Source organism: Silene latifolia, chromosome 11, assembly GCF_048544455.1.
Source record: "Silene latifolia isolate original U9 population chromosome 11, ASM4854445v1, whole genome shotgun sequence".
Classification (NCBI taxonomy): domain Eukaryota; kingdom Viridiplantae; phylum Streptophyta; class Magnoliopsida; order Caryophyllales; family Caryophyllaceae; genus Silene; species Silene latifolia.
The window spans coordinates 3,901,159-3,916,124 of record NC_133536.1 but is presented as its reverse complement, the minus strand read 5'-3'; the positions used below and the strand labels follow the sequence as shown (position 1 = coordinate 3,916,124).

At 37.0% G+C, this 14,966-nt stretch overlaps 1 protein-coding gene and 1 long non-coding RNA gene across 4 annotated transcripts in view; one reads left to right on the top strand and one right to left on the bottom strand.

Annotated features, from left to right (window-relative positions):
- LOC141610690 (putative protease Do-like 14) overlaps positions 1-14,966 on the bottom strand; it is a 48,925-nt gene extending 33,959 nt beyond the window's left edge. The window contains exons 1-9 of one of the 3 annotated variants that reach the window (XM_074428909.1): positions 14,755-14,966; positions 13,213-13,442; positions 12,814-13,109; positions 12,654-12,717; positions 12,421-12,542; positions 11,212-11,332; positions 9,471-9,563; positions 8,984-9,111; positions 8,064-8,467 (exon numbers count right to left, since the gene is read on the bottom strand). In XM_074428909.1, the coding sequence (XP_074285010.1) occupies positions 8,407-8,467; positions 8,984-9,111; positions 9,471-9,563; positions 11,212-11,332; positions 12,421-12,542; positions 12,654-12,717; positions 12,814-13,109; positions 13,213-13,442; positions 14,755-14,872 (1,233 nt within the window). In that variant the 5' untranslated portion in view covers positions 14,873-14,966 and the 3' untranslated portion in view covers positions 8,064-8,406. Of the gene's footprint in view, positions 1-8,063; positions 8,468-8,983; positions 9,112-9,470; positions 9,564-11,211; positions 11,333-12,420; positions 12,543-12,653; positions 12,718-12,813; positions 13,110-13,212; positions 13,496-14,754 lie in introns of those variants that run through there. The other 2 variants (XM_074428910.1, XM_074428908.1) reach the window with 2 other exon arrangements.
- LOC141610686 (uncharacterized) lies at positions 5,156-7,459 on the top strand. The gene is made up of 3 exons (XR_012528379.1): positions 5,156-5,314; positions 5,775-6,681; positions 7,179-7,459. It is a non-coding gene; the product is annotated as an uncharacterized LOC141610686 (long non-coding RNA).

Here is a 14,966-nt window from a genome sequence, read left to right as displayed (position 1 = left end):
GCGTCACCGTGATCCATAACGTACTGCCTCCCCTCATTAGGACGAGACCTTTCCACATCATCACCGAAATCATCACCGAAATCACCGACATCATCATCATCCTCCCATTCCTCCAGAATTTGAGGATCAACTTCAGGAGAAGAAGACCTAGGGCCCCCCGACGCAGGTTTACTAGGTCCAGCATCAGCAGAAGACATGTTCGCAACAATTACTAACAAAATAAAAGAAAATTTGTTTGTTTACCTTGAAGAAAAACACTCGCCGGATCAAAGACTCTGAAGATTAGAAGAAAAGGAAGCCCTTGAAAGTTTAGAAAGATGAAGATTTTGGAGAAAATTTGAGAAAATGAAATTGGTGGCCAAAATCACTAATAATCGCCCTATTTATAGGGAAAAGCCCATGAAGAAGGACCAATCAGGGCACAGCCCATGAAACGTCAGCCAATCAGCGAACAGACACGTGTCAGACATGCAACCACGGAATGTCAATCGTTGCAACAGTTGAACGTCAATCAATACAACAGTGACCAAGCGTCTTCAACACGCCCGTTCACATCTCTTCGCCTATTCATCTTCCTCAACAAATTCCTAGGTATCTGCTCTCCGCCGGCCACATTATCAACCAAGCTAGGAAGCACCTACGGGGCAATCAAAAACAACCTAAGACTCTCAACCCCGGTCTCGGCCAGCGTCACTTTCTTTTCCACATCGGATGCCCTTTACACATCCATGTGGAGGGGGGATATGGTACGGCCTAACAAGAACCAGGCCGATACAGTAGAAGAAGCCGATGCAGAAAAATTTTCAGAAATTACTTGCTCAGAATATACGCTCGACATACATCGGAGCCCATACCACTAAGCATAGACTACGCTGGGGGCAAATTGATGGGGCATATTTCGCACCACGACCAAGTCAACATATCGAGCAAGGTCAAGGGTATCCACAAAGAAAGTCAACGACTTAGACAAGAACCAGCCGACACATAGAGAAGAAGCCGATGCAACCCATCTACCGACACTGGTCTCTACCAGTTACCACCATGGGCACATATCCGCGTACTCATATCCAAGGACCCTCGGTCGGCCTGCCATAGGTCCATCGGCCGAGGGTAGGACGGTCTTTCCACCTTCTAGCCACTTGGCCACTACGTGACAAAAGGTGAAAGTCTATAAATACTCCTCAACCTTCATTGAGGAAAGGATCGAGAATTTAACCTAATAACCACTATTCATCTGGTAATATCTTCCTTATCTCTCTACAATACACGTTTAGCCAAGTATCAACAACTTACCTCTCTAAGTTAACTGACTTGAGCGTCGGAGTGAGTACGCTCGGCCAAAGCCGAGCCCTCAGTTTGTTCATCGTTTCAGGAGACCGAGAGGAGGATTCAAGCAAAGACATCATTCTACGAGCCACGAGTGGTAACAAATATCTGCTCTGGAATTACACCCGGAACACCTATATATGGAAATAATAACAAGATAAACTCATTAATTATGGTAAAAATGAGTTTATTGTTGGATATCTCATAAGATTATCTTGTTATTAGTTCTACATATAACCCTTATTAGTAATCATCATTTTAGATTTTTTTTTTTTTTTTTTTTTAAAAAAGTACCTGCTGGACAAGTTATCAGTTAACCGAGTGTGTTACGAGAAGGGAAGATCAATAGTATGATTTATTCTGAAATTTAATAAAGTTAGGATTGTTATAAGAAGATCAGCAGTTTGGATTATTCTTGTTAAATAATCCAAGATTTTTTGATTCATTGTCTAGTGTTTATACAGTAATTTTTTCTCACCTTGTTATTTTATAGGGAGTATATAACTACGTATTACATTATTTTTTACGTTCATTTGTTCTATATATTATGCTACCGGATATTTGTTCTATATATTATGCTACCGAAATATTTTTTTTATAATTGGATTAGACTATAATCAATGCTGTAGTTTAGAAGTTTGATTTCAAATAGGTAGTGTCCCATTTGAATTGTATTTAAATGCACCAATTCTTATTTCAGATCAAGGTATCCGTCTTATTAATAAGACGGATACCATATTCTCTCACAAAATACCCATTTAGGGTGAGTGGAGAAGCACATGGGGGGTCCCACCTTTGTCCCCTCTACCCATTTCCTCTCACACAACGACCCGTCTTAAAATCCGACCCGTTTTAAGCAAGACTTACTTATTTAAATGTTGCTACTGTTTATATGGGCGTGGTCGCAAAAATACAGTGTCTATAACTTTTGTTTTTATTTTTAATAGTAGTGTTATAATTTGTCTCTTTACCTCTATATGTAGTTTAATTATCACTATCCTGAATTCTTATTGCTTGTTTCTTAGTAATTCTTATTGCCTTTCTGTAATATACTCCCTCCTATTCACAATAAACCCCCCATTTTATTTTGGCACAAATATTAAGGAAACACACTGCCCCACCATATAATTAAATTTGGACCACACAAATATACTACCCCACCATATAATTAAATTTGGACCACACAAATACTTACCAAAAAAGGAAATAAGAAAGTTATTGTGAATAGACGTAAAATGAAATAGGGAAATTTATTGTGAAAAAGAGGGAGTATTTGGTTGATCGTTAGATCCCTTATTTGTTGTTGCTATACACTTGCTTTTGTGTTTTGTGTTTTTGTTGTATTTCTTGATCTTTATTCATGTAAAGTAAGGTACACGCCAGACTAGAACGGGTAAAGCTCACCTAGTCCGGTAAGGCTGGCCCAACTTCTGAAAGTGATCCATTAAGTGTGATATGATACTCTGAGATACCCAAAACGAGATCGAAATAAACCAAACGATCCGACCAAAAAAAAGCCGACTTGGAGCCATCCGGCCTAAAATTGACCCGATTCCTATAAATAAAAAACTTACTAATTATTGACCCAAAAATAACCGACAAAATAAGCCATCCAAAACCCGATCAAAATGACTCATTTATCGGGTCTACACAAGAGAGTCTCTATATTTGATTTAGGAAGGATAAATATTCAATGTTACGAACAATGTGGTTAAAACTTAAAAGACTTTGATCACATATCATGTTACATTTGTACCATTTTTTTTTTTTTTTTGGCAGCGTTAAATAAAGATGCCCTAGCTAGACATAGCCTTACATGCAAGGCCATGTGCAATACTATTAACCGAAATAGGAATATAACTAAAAGAAATACAATGAAACAAAGTACTAAGAGAGATAATGTCCTCAAGGATTTCCTTAGTGAGGTGAGGTGCTCGCTCGATCCCTGCAAGTAAAGCAATTAGAGGAAGACAGTTCGATGAGACTTCCAAGTGCCATAGACCTTTATCTCTTGCCCAATATATCACTTCTCGTAGTCCTAATGCTTCCGCTTGCATTGCTGACTCTGCTTTGATTACCTTACTACTTTCAAAAAACTTATCACCAGTTTCCGTGAATGCGAACCATCCTATGCCAGCATTATCTCTAGATTTCCAACATGCATCTATCATAACTTTAAAACACGCACAATTGTACACAGTTCATTTTGGGGTGCATAGATGTTGAAGAAAAAAGAGACATGATCATTTGTGAATGTTGTTATTAATTGGCAATCTACCCTTTAAAAGTATTTTTAATTTAGTAGAAAGACAAACAAATAAATTAGACATTTATAAACGGAATAGATAACAAATAATCGGAATTGAGGGTGTACATTTCACCTTATAATATCAGGTCGTTATATTTTTAATATAGAAAGCTAAACGAATAAATGAGACACTCATAAATAAAATAGGTAAATAAATGGCCGAAACGGAGGGAATACATTTCACACTATTGTTCAAATAGTAACATTTTTATGGAACAAATGTGACCAATTTACATGGTCACATAAGGTCGTCTACACTAAGGCTTCAGACGAAATAGTAATTGATGGGGCATATTCTGCACCACTGACCAAGTCAACATATTGACCAAGGTCAAAGATATCCAAAGCAATTCGACACATCAGACAGCCTATCCGATGCAGCCCATCGGCCTGACACTTGGGTCTCCGCCGGGCAACCAGCCGGCCGGGGCACATACCCGCGTACTCATATCCAAGACCCCTCGGTCGGCCTGCCATAGGTCCACCGGCCGAGGGTAGAACGGTCTTTCCACCTGCTAGCCACTTGGCCACTTGGCCACTACGTGACAAAAGGTGGAGGTCTATAAATACTCCTCAACCCTCATTGAGGGGAGGATCCACAATTTAACCTAAGAATCACTATTCATCTGGTAATATCTTCCTTATCTCTCTACAATATACGCTTTGCCAAGGAACACAGCTTATCTCTCTAAGTTTACTGACTTGAGCGTCGGAGTGAGTACGCTTGGCCAAAGCCGAGCCCTTAGTTCGTTCACTGTTTCAGGAGAGGTCAAAGGAGAAAGTCAAGCAAAGACGTCATTCTACAAGCTACGAGTGGTAACAACACTTGCTCTGGAATTACACCCGGAACAGTAATATATTATTATCATAATATAAGACGATCCTATAAATTACCACATCCTATCTTATAGGACCGTCCTATCGGAAAATTAGCCCAATGATAATGATAAGTGACAAATAAACCAAAATAAAATGGACAAAGACGTTAGCAGTTACAGTTATACCTCGCAAACCAACCCGACCCGATTGATCTCACCCGAAAAGGTTTACCTGAGGCCCGAACCGCAACTCTCGACTTTGATTCGAAATCCGAACATGACCCGAACTTTGTTGACCTAGCTGAAATGACCCAATTTGAAAACGACCCGACGAAACACAACTTTAATTCAACAAAAAAGATATAAGTGGCTAATTTAAAACACATTTAAATTTGTTAATGTTAAAAATAAAGAATTAATCATCAAAACTAAGGTAAAAAATAGGTAATAATACTAAACATATTTTTTCTTGTCTAAATCGTTGACCTGAGCCCGAAAATAACCCGGCTCACATACCCAAAAAACACCTGAAACCTAAAACGATTCGACCCAACCCGAAATAACCCAATATAATATAAAGAGCCAAACTAACCTGACCCAAATTATCCTGAGCGAAACCCGACCCGATGAGGCGATGACCCGTGTCTTTTGGACACACCAACTAGTAGATTTTGAAAACAAAATCTGGTTTCTATTTTCTGCCTTCTAAAATCGACATTCTTTTTTTACTCAGTTCTACTCTTACATCTCTTCTTTACTCCTTCGACCAGTCGCCAGTCAACCTCACATCGCCTCCTCCGGCCGTCGCTATTTCTTGGTCGCAGTCAGCCTCCCTTGCCGACGACTTCTGCTCACTGACCAGGTACTTTTCACCTTTCCGGCTTTCCCTAATTTATTAATCTAGGTTTAATTAATCAATATAGGTTTAATTTCTCAAAATCAATCGTTATTATTATTGTTGTTGTTGTCGTTATTAAAGCTAAGGGTTTTCAATTTTGATATTGTTTGTTTGATTTGGGGTAATTTCGAAAATTAGGGTTTGGTTGATTTGGGGGTAATTTTCAGAATACTTTCCCACTGTCATTCATGCAGTTGCTGCAATACGGCTAATGTTCAGCTTGTTATAAAAAAAAATGGTCTTGCATATATATATATAGAGTATATATTAACTTGATCTTCAAATTTTTAGGTATTTTAATTTATCAATTTTTTTACCTGATTATTTCCATCTTTTCAGAATTTAATTAACATTAGGGTTTATTTTTAATTACTTTATAAAATCGAGTTATTTTCGTATTGAGATGGGTTTGTTTGGTTATTAGATGGCGCCAGAATCAGTCAGAGATAAGCTTTGGTCACTATCATGCACTCTACCTCGGGATTCGCGCGTTACGCACGTAGGTGGAGCATTGTGCTTAACTCAGAAGGGACTACTTGTGGCTACCATCTTTGGTGTATGCCGAAAAACGATTAAGAATTTCAACGGGGCTGTGGAGTACTTGGTGGCGGAGCCGGAGGATTTTCTTGTAACCGCAACTAATTCAAACGGCGTATCATACCAATTAAATCTGGTACACAAATTCACGGCTTTTGGCCTTTTATTTTATGAACCTCTTAAAAACAATCCGAGGGAGGAATTTAATTTCAGTTTTCTTAATCTTGATTCTCTGGTTAATCAAGAATTATCCCGTCGACTTGAGGTTTTCTCATTTCTTCACCATAATTCCCAATTATTCTCGACTCTCACTGCCAGTAGGAGTTATCCATTACCTCCTAATGAGTTGCCGCCTTTTCCTGACAACATTGACGAATTCATTGTTGAGCGTTTGAGTGGAGATGAAATGCTTGACCTATATAATGATTCTAGGAAATTTAACCCATCCTATCGAACTGTTGAGAATACCCTGGATTTATTTTTATGCTATCCACTTACTGATGATGATGTACCTGTCCCCGAGGAAGCCATTCTCCCTGAAGCCGGAAAATTGTATACGAAACTTCCACTTATACAATTCTCCGGCTTAGGAAGTGATACGTACAAAGGGTCGTCAGGTTGTTCAGTTTTTAGGATGGAAGACAATAGGTTCATTGGATTAATATTGTTTAATCTGGCTTCTGCTTGCTTTGTTCTACCTTCAAATGTACTTCAATATTGTTTTACGAAGTATAAGCAAATAATGAACAACGGTGACGGTGACGGTGACGGTGACGGTGACGATTGAAGTTATGGTAAGCTGACTTTTCTATTTTTATTTAACAATATTTTTATGAGTATAGTCAATGTTCATTTATTTGCACATACCAATTTGTTGATTTATAGATCATATACCCTATTTGCTTTGTGTTAAGATACCATCCATTTAGGTAAGTTCACCTGCATAAAGCCAAATAAAAACACAGAGGATTATCCATGTACTATACTTGTAACAAGGATCAAGTTACAAAGAGAAATGGATAAGAAAAACATACTCGAAAGTTTCTAATTATCTATATCATTATGCGTAAGGCCTAAAGGTCTGAAAATGGATCCTTTCATATAATGATGGTTACTTCTTCAGTTCGACGATTCATATGTGTACAATCTTAATTGTTATTGGTTATGGTTTGTTTTGCTGCCATTTGAATAGACAGAGATATTTTATATTAGTGTGAAGAGATGTTATTGTCATTCTAATATACAAACCCTTGCCGAGCTTATCATTCTAATTTTGAAAGTTGTTCTTCAGGTGGTGGCTGTTTAAGCGGGTGATAATCGGCAGGGCATGAAGACGACGGGGGCAGTTTACTATTATCTTATAATGTGTCCCAAAAGTAGGTGTGTCTTTTGTGTGAAGTTTAGTTGTCTCATTGGACGTTCGTGTTACTGTTTATGCCCGAGTATCAGTAGTCATTGTATTAGCGTGTTACGGTGGTGTATCGTTTGTAAGATGTAGTAATTGAAACAATTTATTAGAATTTGGAACAATCTTTCAGGATGTTATTGAAGGAAAAATTGACCATTGAGTTACTTCGTCCGATTCTTGGAAAACCACAGTTCCTGTTGCTCAAAATGTGAGATTTTGAAGGGGAAAGTTGTAAATTTTGGCATGAATTGCAGCAACTAATATCTCGAAGAACATTGCATAATCATACAATCAAAACCTATGCATAAGTTTCACATAGATAGATTGATATAGCGATGAGTTGTTCCCATGGATCAAAATGCTCTCTTCTCTGTTGCCGACATACTTCCCCTAATGCTTTCTCCCTTCTCCGCTGCCGACATACTTCCCGTTACTCTGTCGTCGTCAATCTTCATCTTTCTCAGCCTCAGCCGCCCATCGGTTGGTGAGGCGACTAAAGGGTGGAAACATTTGGGGGTTGGGGAGGGAGGTGGCCCATCGGGTATTTTGGGGGACATTTTTTTAGTTTATTTTTTAATACGTCACTCTTGCAGAGTGCGAGAAATGAAAGGAGTTTATAATTTATACATAAATTTCTACATGTGACGACTTAAATCAAAATTATAGACCACGGTGTATCGGTGTAAGATATTATCAGGTGACATTGTATTGATCTGTTTTTCTTTTATTACGATGAACTGTATTGATCTGTTAATACAAAAGCAGGCATTAAAGCAAAATCAGAATTTAATAGTTGTCCATGAAGAGAGCCTTGATAACAACACAGACCATTACTTAGATTAATGACATTATAAGTTATAACCGTCAAGACTAAAAAAATACTAACCAAGTGTTCTAACCTAATTCCCGGGGCGGACTGCAGCCGAAAGACGTTACACATAATATAAACCAGCAACTAAAAATTCTTGGAATTCATTACATACATTAAGCAAGATGTTACTCATAGATATAACTTATAAGTAACCCGGGCGAGACAAGCCACCAAAATTAATTCTTCAAAAGAACAAACTACTCTTGAACCCCAAGATTATTGCAGAATAGGCTTTCTGAATCATTCAGCATCACGCACAGGCTCAAACGGGTTATGTATAGTCCAAGAAGTTAGCGCCCACCTGGAAAAAACACCCACAAAATTAGAGATCAGGAGCAGCACACCATGGTATACTACTGCATGCATATACCCTGAAATATTTAGTCATCGTTTGACTGCCACTAGAAATGTTGGGGAATTCGAAAATCCCCTGAATTGGAAAAAAGATGTTTGGTTACCCAAAATCCTACTTCAATTCTTAGTGGAGGAGTTTGGTTAGGGGTAGTTTGAAATTCATGTGTCCATTCAATTCTTACATGTCAACCAAACGTCTTTTTAGTAATTCACATGAATTACCCAATTCACTTGTTGAAATTAACAGGAGGTTAATTCCTTTTTAGTAATTCACATGAATTACTCAATTCACTTATTGAAATTAACAGGAGGTTAATTCCGCCATGACAACCAAATGACACCTTAGTAAAAGACTTTTTTTCAGAGCCGAAATGGCAGTACACAGTAAAATTTCCAAAATATCAGGGAGCGGGGTGAACGTGAGGGTGAGATACATTCAGCTGCTTGAAAAGAAAGAACTTACTGATACATTTTATCCGAGGAAGTCTGTTCGACCTTCAGACTTGGCGTCAGATTTTCACCATTACTCGCTCTCAAAACATCAAGCTCAACATACTCTATTCCAACATTGTTCCATAGTATCTCAAATAACTGGAAAGAAATAAAGCAGTTAGTTAAGTGATGTTAACATCATCAACGTATGCAATCATGCAAGTATGATTATCTCGATGCACGATGGAACGAATTACCTAGTTGTCACCGAGCACACATCAAATGAAGACAATTTTCTACCAACAAAGAGTACAATGAATAGATGAAAAAACACGTTACTGAGATGCATTGAATAAAAAATGCAAAACTACCAAGCAAATATCACAATCCCTGACAATCAAGGGCTTGTGAAATTTTATCTTAAGCACAAGCTGACATATTTGTTAGGCTGATACAAACAGAGTCAAGAGGCTGATATCATTATCATTTAGTTCAACAAAAAGAGGGGGGAAATATACCTCCAACGAACTGCGGACTAATTTGCCATTACATTTTATTATGACATCTTCAGGGCATATCCCGGAACGATACGCTGGTGAATCCTCTGCAACCTGTTTCAGAGACAATACAAGGGACGATTAAATATAAGAAGAATATCAGCCTAAGCACAACCTAAGATTATCATCGATTATAATTAGTTGGATTCCAAACCGGAGGATGTTATGTATGTGGTGTGCAGCACTTCTATATTCATTATATAATGGGGTTTTATGAAGATGGCTGTTATGTCTTCTATATTCCACATGCAGGAAAGTAGGTTTCATCCATTTGAGCCAAGGAATCCCTCATTAAATAGTTTGCTTGGTAATTGATTTTTTTCTGATTGAGCCAAATATTCAATATTCTCAAAGTCATTTAGAGCCCTTCTCATCTCCTTAATGTGAATAGTGGAGATCATTCTTCTCTAAAAGCATATGCTTGGAAAAAAGATAAGATCACAAATGACTCCTGGAATATGCTTCCTGGCGGTCAAAAGTTTACATTTTTTTAAATACACGAAGACCAATGTAAGAACCAAAACCCTCCGTTTATCCCTCCATTTGTCCTGTTATTTTCATGTGCTATTGTACCCTGTCTTCCATATTCCCTCCTCTCTCTCTCTCAAAACCTCCATTTTTACAAACTCCACAATAAATCAACAGCTCCTCTCAAACTATAAAATGATAAAACATCAGGCACACTAATTTCCTCAACAGCCTAGAACTATAATTAACTTCGATTTCCATATCAAGGTTTTTACCTTTACTATACGTCTATACCCATCTTTTTCCTCTCCATCAAACCCTCATTAGTTTAACCTCCATTATGAGTTTAAATTTAGTTAATTATGTTCACTGTTGTGAGGGAAGGGGGTCAGCTAGAAGTGCCCAGTGACCTCACTGTCAATTTGTGACCTCAAAAGTTGGCGTTGTCGGAAGTTTCAATATTTGGCTCTGGCTGGTGAGAGGCATTCTCATGTTGTACTTGGTGTAAATCGTAGGACAGTTGAGTATAATCAGGTGCGTAGGTGGTAAGGGAGAGTGGTGGCTAGGTGAAATCACGGGAGGTGAGGTCGATGTTGAATGGGCTGGGGTCAATAGTGGATGCCGATGAACATGGGATGTGACTTGTGAGTGATGGCTAAAAGCTCTTACATCAAAGGAAAACGTAAACTATTGAGAGTATTTCATTTATTTTTCACTAAGGACAAAACATAGTCACCTCCATAGGAATTTATCCTCTCTTCTTGAGAAAAGCAGTTGTGCAAAAATAATACGAGCCAGGCACTAGCACACTGAACCCAATAATACAAAAAAAAAAAAAAGACTTTTTCGAAGGAAAACAGATCTCAATGACAGTTGTAGGAGTCCAACATCGTCCAAGGACTGGTCCATTGCTTCTACAGAACATCATTCATAAGCCATAAGAAAGAAAAATGCCGGAACGGAATAGCAAGTGTGAGTCAAACTCATTGTCTATCCAATTGAGGAGCACCATAATAAAGCAAATGCCTGAAGCTTGTTTTTTTTTTTTTCTCAATCAACTCCCCAACCACACCCACGAAAAAGGCACATTGCGAAAAGAAAAATGAATAGGGCAAACATATATGGATGGCATGAGAGAACTTTCAAGCCACAAATTCCAGTAATTCAATATTGATAGTGCATCCAAGGAAAATAAGTTCTCGACTGTTGATGTTGCAATACCAGAAGAACATACCTCTGTGACAACAGCACCTCCAGTGACATCGGGGAACGCAGCCAAAAACTCACTCAAATACTTAGAACCAGACAAATGAAGATTGGCAATTTTCACACCAAGGTAAGGCCGATGATATTGCCTACGCCAAAAAAAAAAAGAGCACCAGATGTAAAAATATGTATGAGAGAGAGAGCAACGGAACAAGGTCTCTCAACTGAACAAATTAAGTTATATTTTGGGAATTGATTATTATACTCCAATAGAAACTAAAGGGGTTAGAACTATATTTCGCCCAAAAAAAACGCATATTTTTGTAGCAAAAGACAACTTTTCTTAAGCCCCTCACAAAGATGAAACTTAAGAAAGGAATGATTACTTAGAAGATCAATCACAAAGGTTTTGTTTAGAAAGAAAAATTAAAAACAATTCATCACTCTGAAACTTCTGATTTGATAAGCATTGAGCCTTTGATAACAGACAAAAACATGTCCATTTAACGGGGGTTGACGCTAACTTTAAGCTCATAGCAGTATAGTACCACAAGCTGAACTGTCTACTCTCGCCGGCTAGAGGGAGAGCAGGGGAGTTATTGTCGTCAAGACCTCAACCAAAGACTATCACACCCTCTTTTTTCTCCTACTACCGATGTTGACCCATATAAGTTGAAGACCACCTCAAAAAGATTATTGCATGGAGAGTGCACAACTCTAAACTCGCAACAACAAACACCAAAAATTAGTACAATTAGCACAAAAACAAAATCGAATTACTCAAAATATAAACACCTCAATTTCTAAAAATTAGTCGTCCATAAGTCCATAGCTACTCCATCTATCGAATTGAATTTGAATCGGATCATTCCATAGTAGGTTGTCCCGAAATAGTAGAAACCTTCCTAACTTAGAGCATGTTTGGCCTAATTTATTGAAAATGAGTTTTTGCTTTTCAAGCTTAACTTTTCAAAAGCGTTTTGCAAGCGTCAAAAACACCAAATTGCTACTTATATACTTTAAAGGGCAAAATAATGGATTGTGAGTTTCTAAGAAACTACTTTTAACTTTTGGAAAAAAACGATTGTTAATTGTTTGGCCAATTTGTGTTTTTTCACCCAAAAGCAAGTTAAAAAAAATCTAGGCCAAACACATACTTAGTGAAGTACATTCCAATTGTAGCTTTTATTTAAAAACAATTGTCATGTTGATACTTGGAAATGGAATAGCGACTCACCGGCAACTTTTAAAATTCTTCCACCAAGTTGAAACTAAGTTAATTGGTAAGAAAGAAAATTTGAAGAACACGAGTCCAATAACTTCTCCTGAATAGTTGATGACAAATCCCCCTTTCTTCTCCTATTAAAAGAAAATATTTTAGTTACATAAAGCACTATATATGAGTGGAATGGACAATTAGCTAGAACAACAATGTACTTGGAAACAAAAGAGGGGAGAAAGGGCAATAACTGGATGGTCGCTGTACATGACACAATAAAGCTCGCTGTAATCCTCTTTCTTGAGCGTTCTTGGACTGAACAAAGAAACATATATGAACTTAGTGAATAGAAACAGAAAGCAGAAAACTGAAAATGGAAGAGGGTTAGAGGCAATAGGGAGAGATTAGTACCTGAAAACACCGGGACTAACAATAGGAGCATTAAGGAGTCTCATAGAGCGGGCAATAGTGATTAAGGGAGTCCCAGGAGAAATTTTAAACTTAGTAGAATGAGGACGCAATCGAGGTGGTTGGTGGTGGTACTGAATGGGGGTGAGATTTATTGGAACGAAATCATCCAAATCCCTAAGAGTTGCAGTTGGCAATTCGCAGGGGGTTTGAATCCGAATGGCAGCGAGATTGTAGTGGAAATCACAAGCAATAACTCGACCTTGACATATTTGACCATCCCATAAATAAACATCAACCTTCGCAACGAAACAAATAAACAACTTTAAATCTCAGTGAATTGGGTTTGGCAGGGTTGTACAATGATAACGATAAGTCGAGAACAAAACACAAGTTACTTGCCTGAATATCACTAGGTTCGACACCATTAGTACGAACGAACAGAGTAGCTGGACAAATAATGATACTAGTGAAATTATTAACTGTCATTTCATCATCATCTTCATCATCATGATCTCGATGACATTCATAAATAATACCAGTACCCCAAAATACAAGTTCACCTCGCCTTTTGATTTCATCTCCGCTCATCCTCCAGATTCGGCGGCGTTGAGTGTAATGAGCCATATCATCTGAACAGATACATAGATACAGTGTACTTGTTGAGTGTAATGAGCCATATCATCTGAACACATACATAGATACAGTGTACTTGTTGAGTGTAATGAGCTATATCATCTCAACACATACATACATACATACATACATACATACATACATACATACATACATACATACATACATACATACATACATACATACATACATACATACATACATACATACATACATACATACATACATACATACATACATACATACATACATACATACATACATACATACATACATACATACATACATACATACATACATACATACATACATACATACATACATACATACATACATACATACATACATACATACATACATACATACATACATACATACATACATACATACATACATACATACATACATACATACATACATACATACATACATACATACATACATACATACATACATACATACATACATACATACATACATACATACATACATACATACATACATACATACATACATACATACATACATACATACATACATACATACATACATACATACATACATACATACATACATACATACATACATACATACATACATACATACATACATACATACATACATACATACATACATACATACATACATACATACATACATACATACATACATACATACATACATACATACATACATACATACATACATACATACATACATACATACATACATACATACATACATACATACATACATACATACATACATACATACATACATACATACATACATACATACATACATACATACATACATACATACATACATACATACATACATACATACATACATACATACATACATACATACATACATACATACATACATACATACATACATACATACATACATACATACATACATACATACATACATACATACATACATACATACATACATACATACATACATACATACATACATACATACATACATACATACATACATACAGTGCTCCGTTCCATTTGATTGTTTAGGTCTGCTTTTTAAGCACTGTTCATATGTGCGGAAATCTTTAATACGTGTATAAAGCAAACGTAAATAATCAAATGAAAAGGAGGAAATATTAGCAATTATTCTATGAAATTACATCAATTTAATATACTAGCAACACAATAAACAATCTCCAGGTTCGGCCGCGTTTAGCTAATAATTAATTTGCTATGATTCTAAATAAATGAAAAATAATTAGCTATACGAATACGGTTTTAACAATAATTCTAGTGTAAGACGGTGTTGAGTACATACCAGGAAGATGATGAGAAAGGATACCGGCAAGCGAAGGAGAAGCTTTAGAAGCCGCAAACTTCATACTCTCATCCACCACAACAACTTCTTCTCTATGAACCCTCTTTACTCCATTCATTTTTTTTCTTTTTAATTTTTTTACTTCTCTCTCTGTGTGGAAATGGAATTCGGTCGGCGGCACTCGCCAGCTTAATGCACAACATATACGGAGT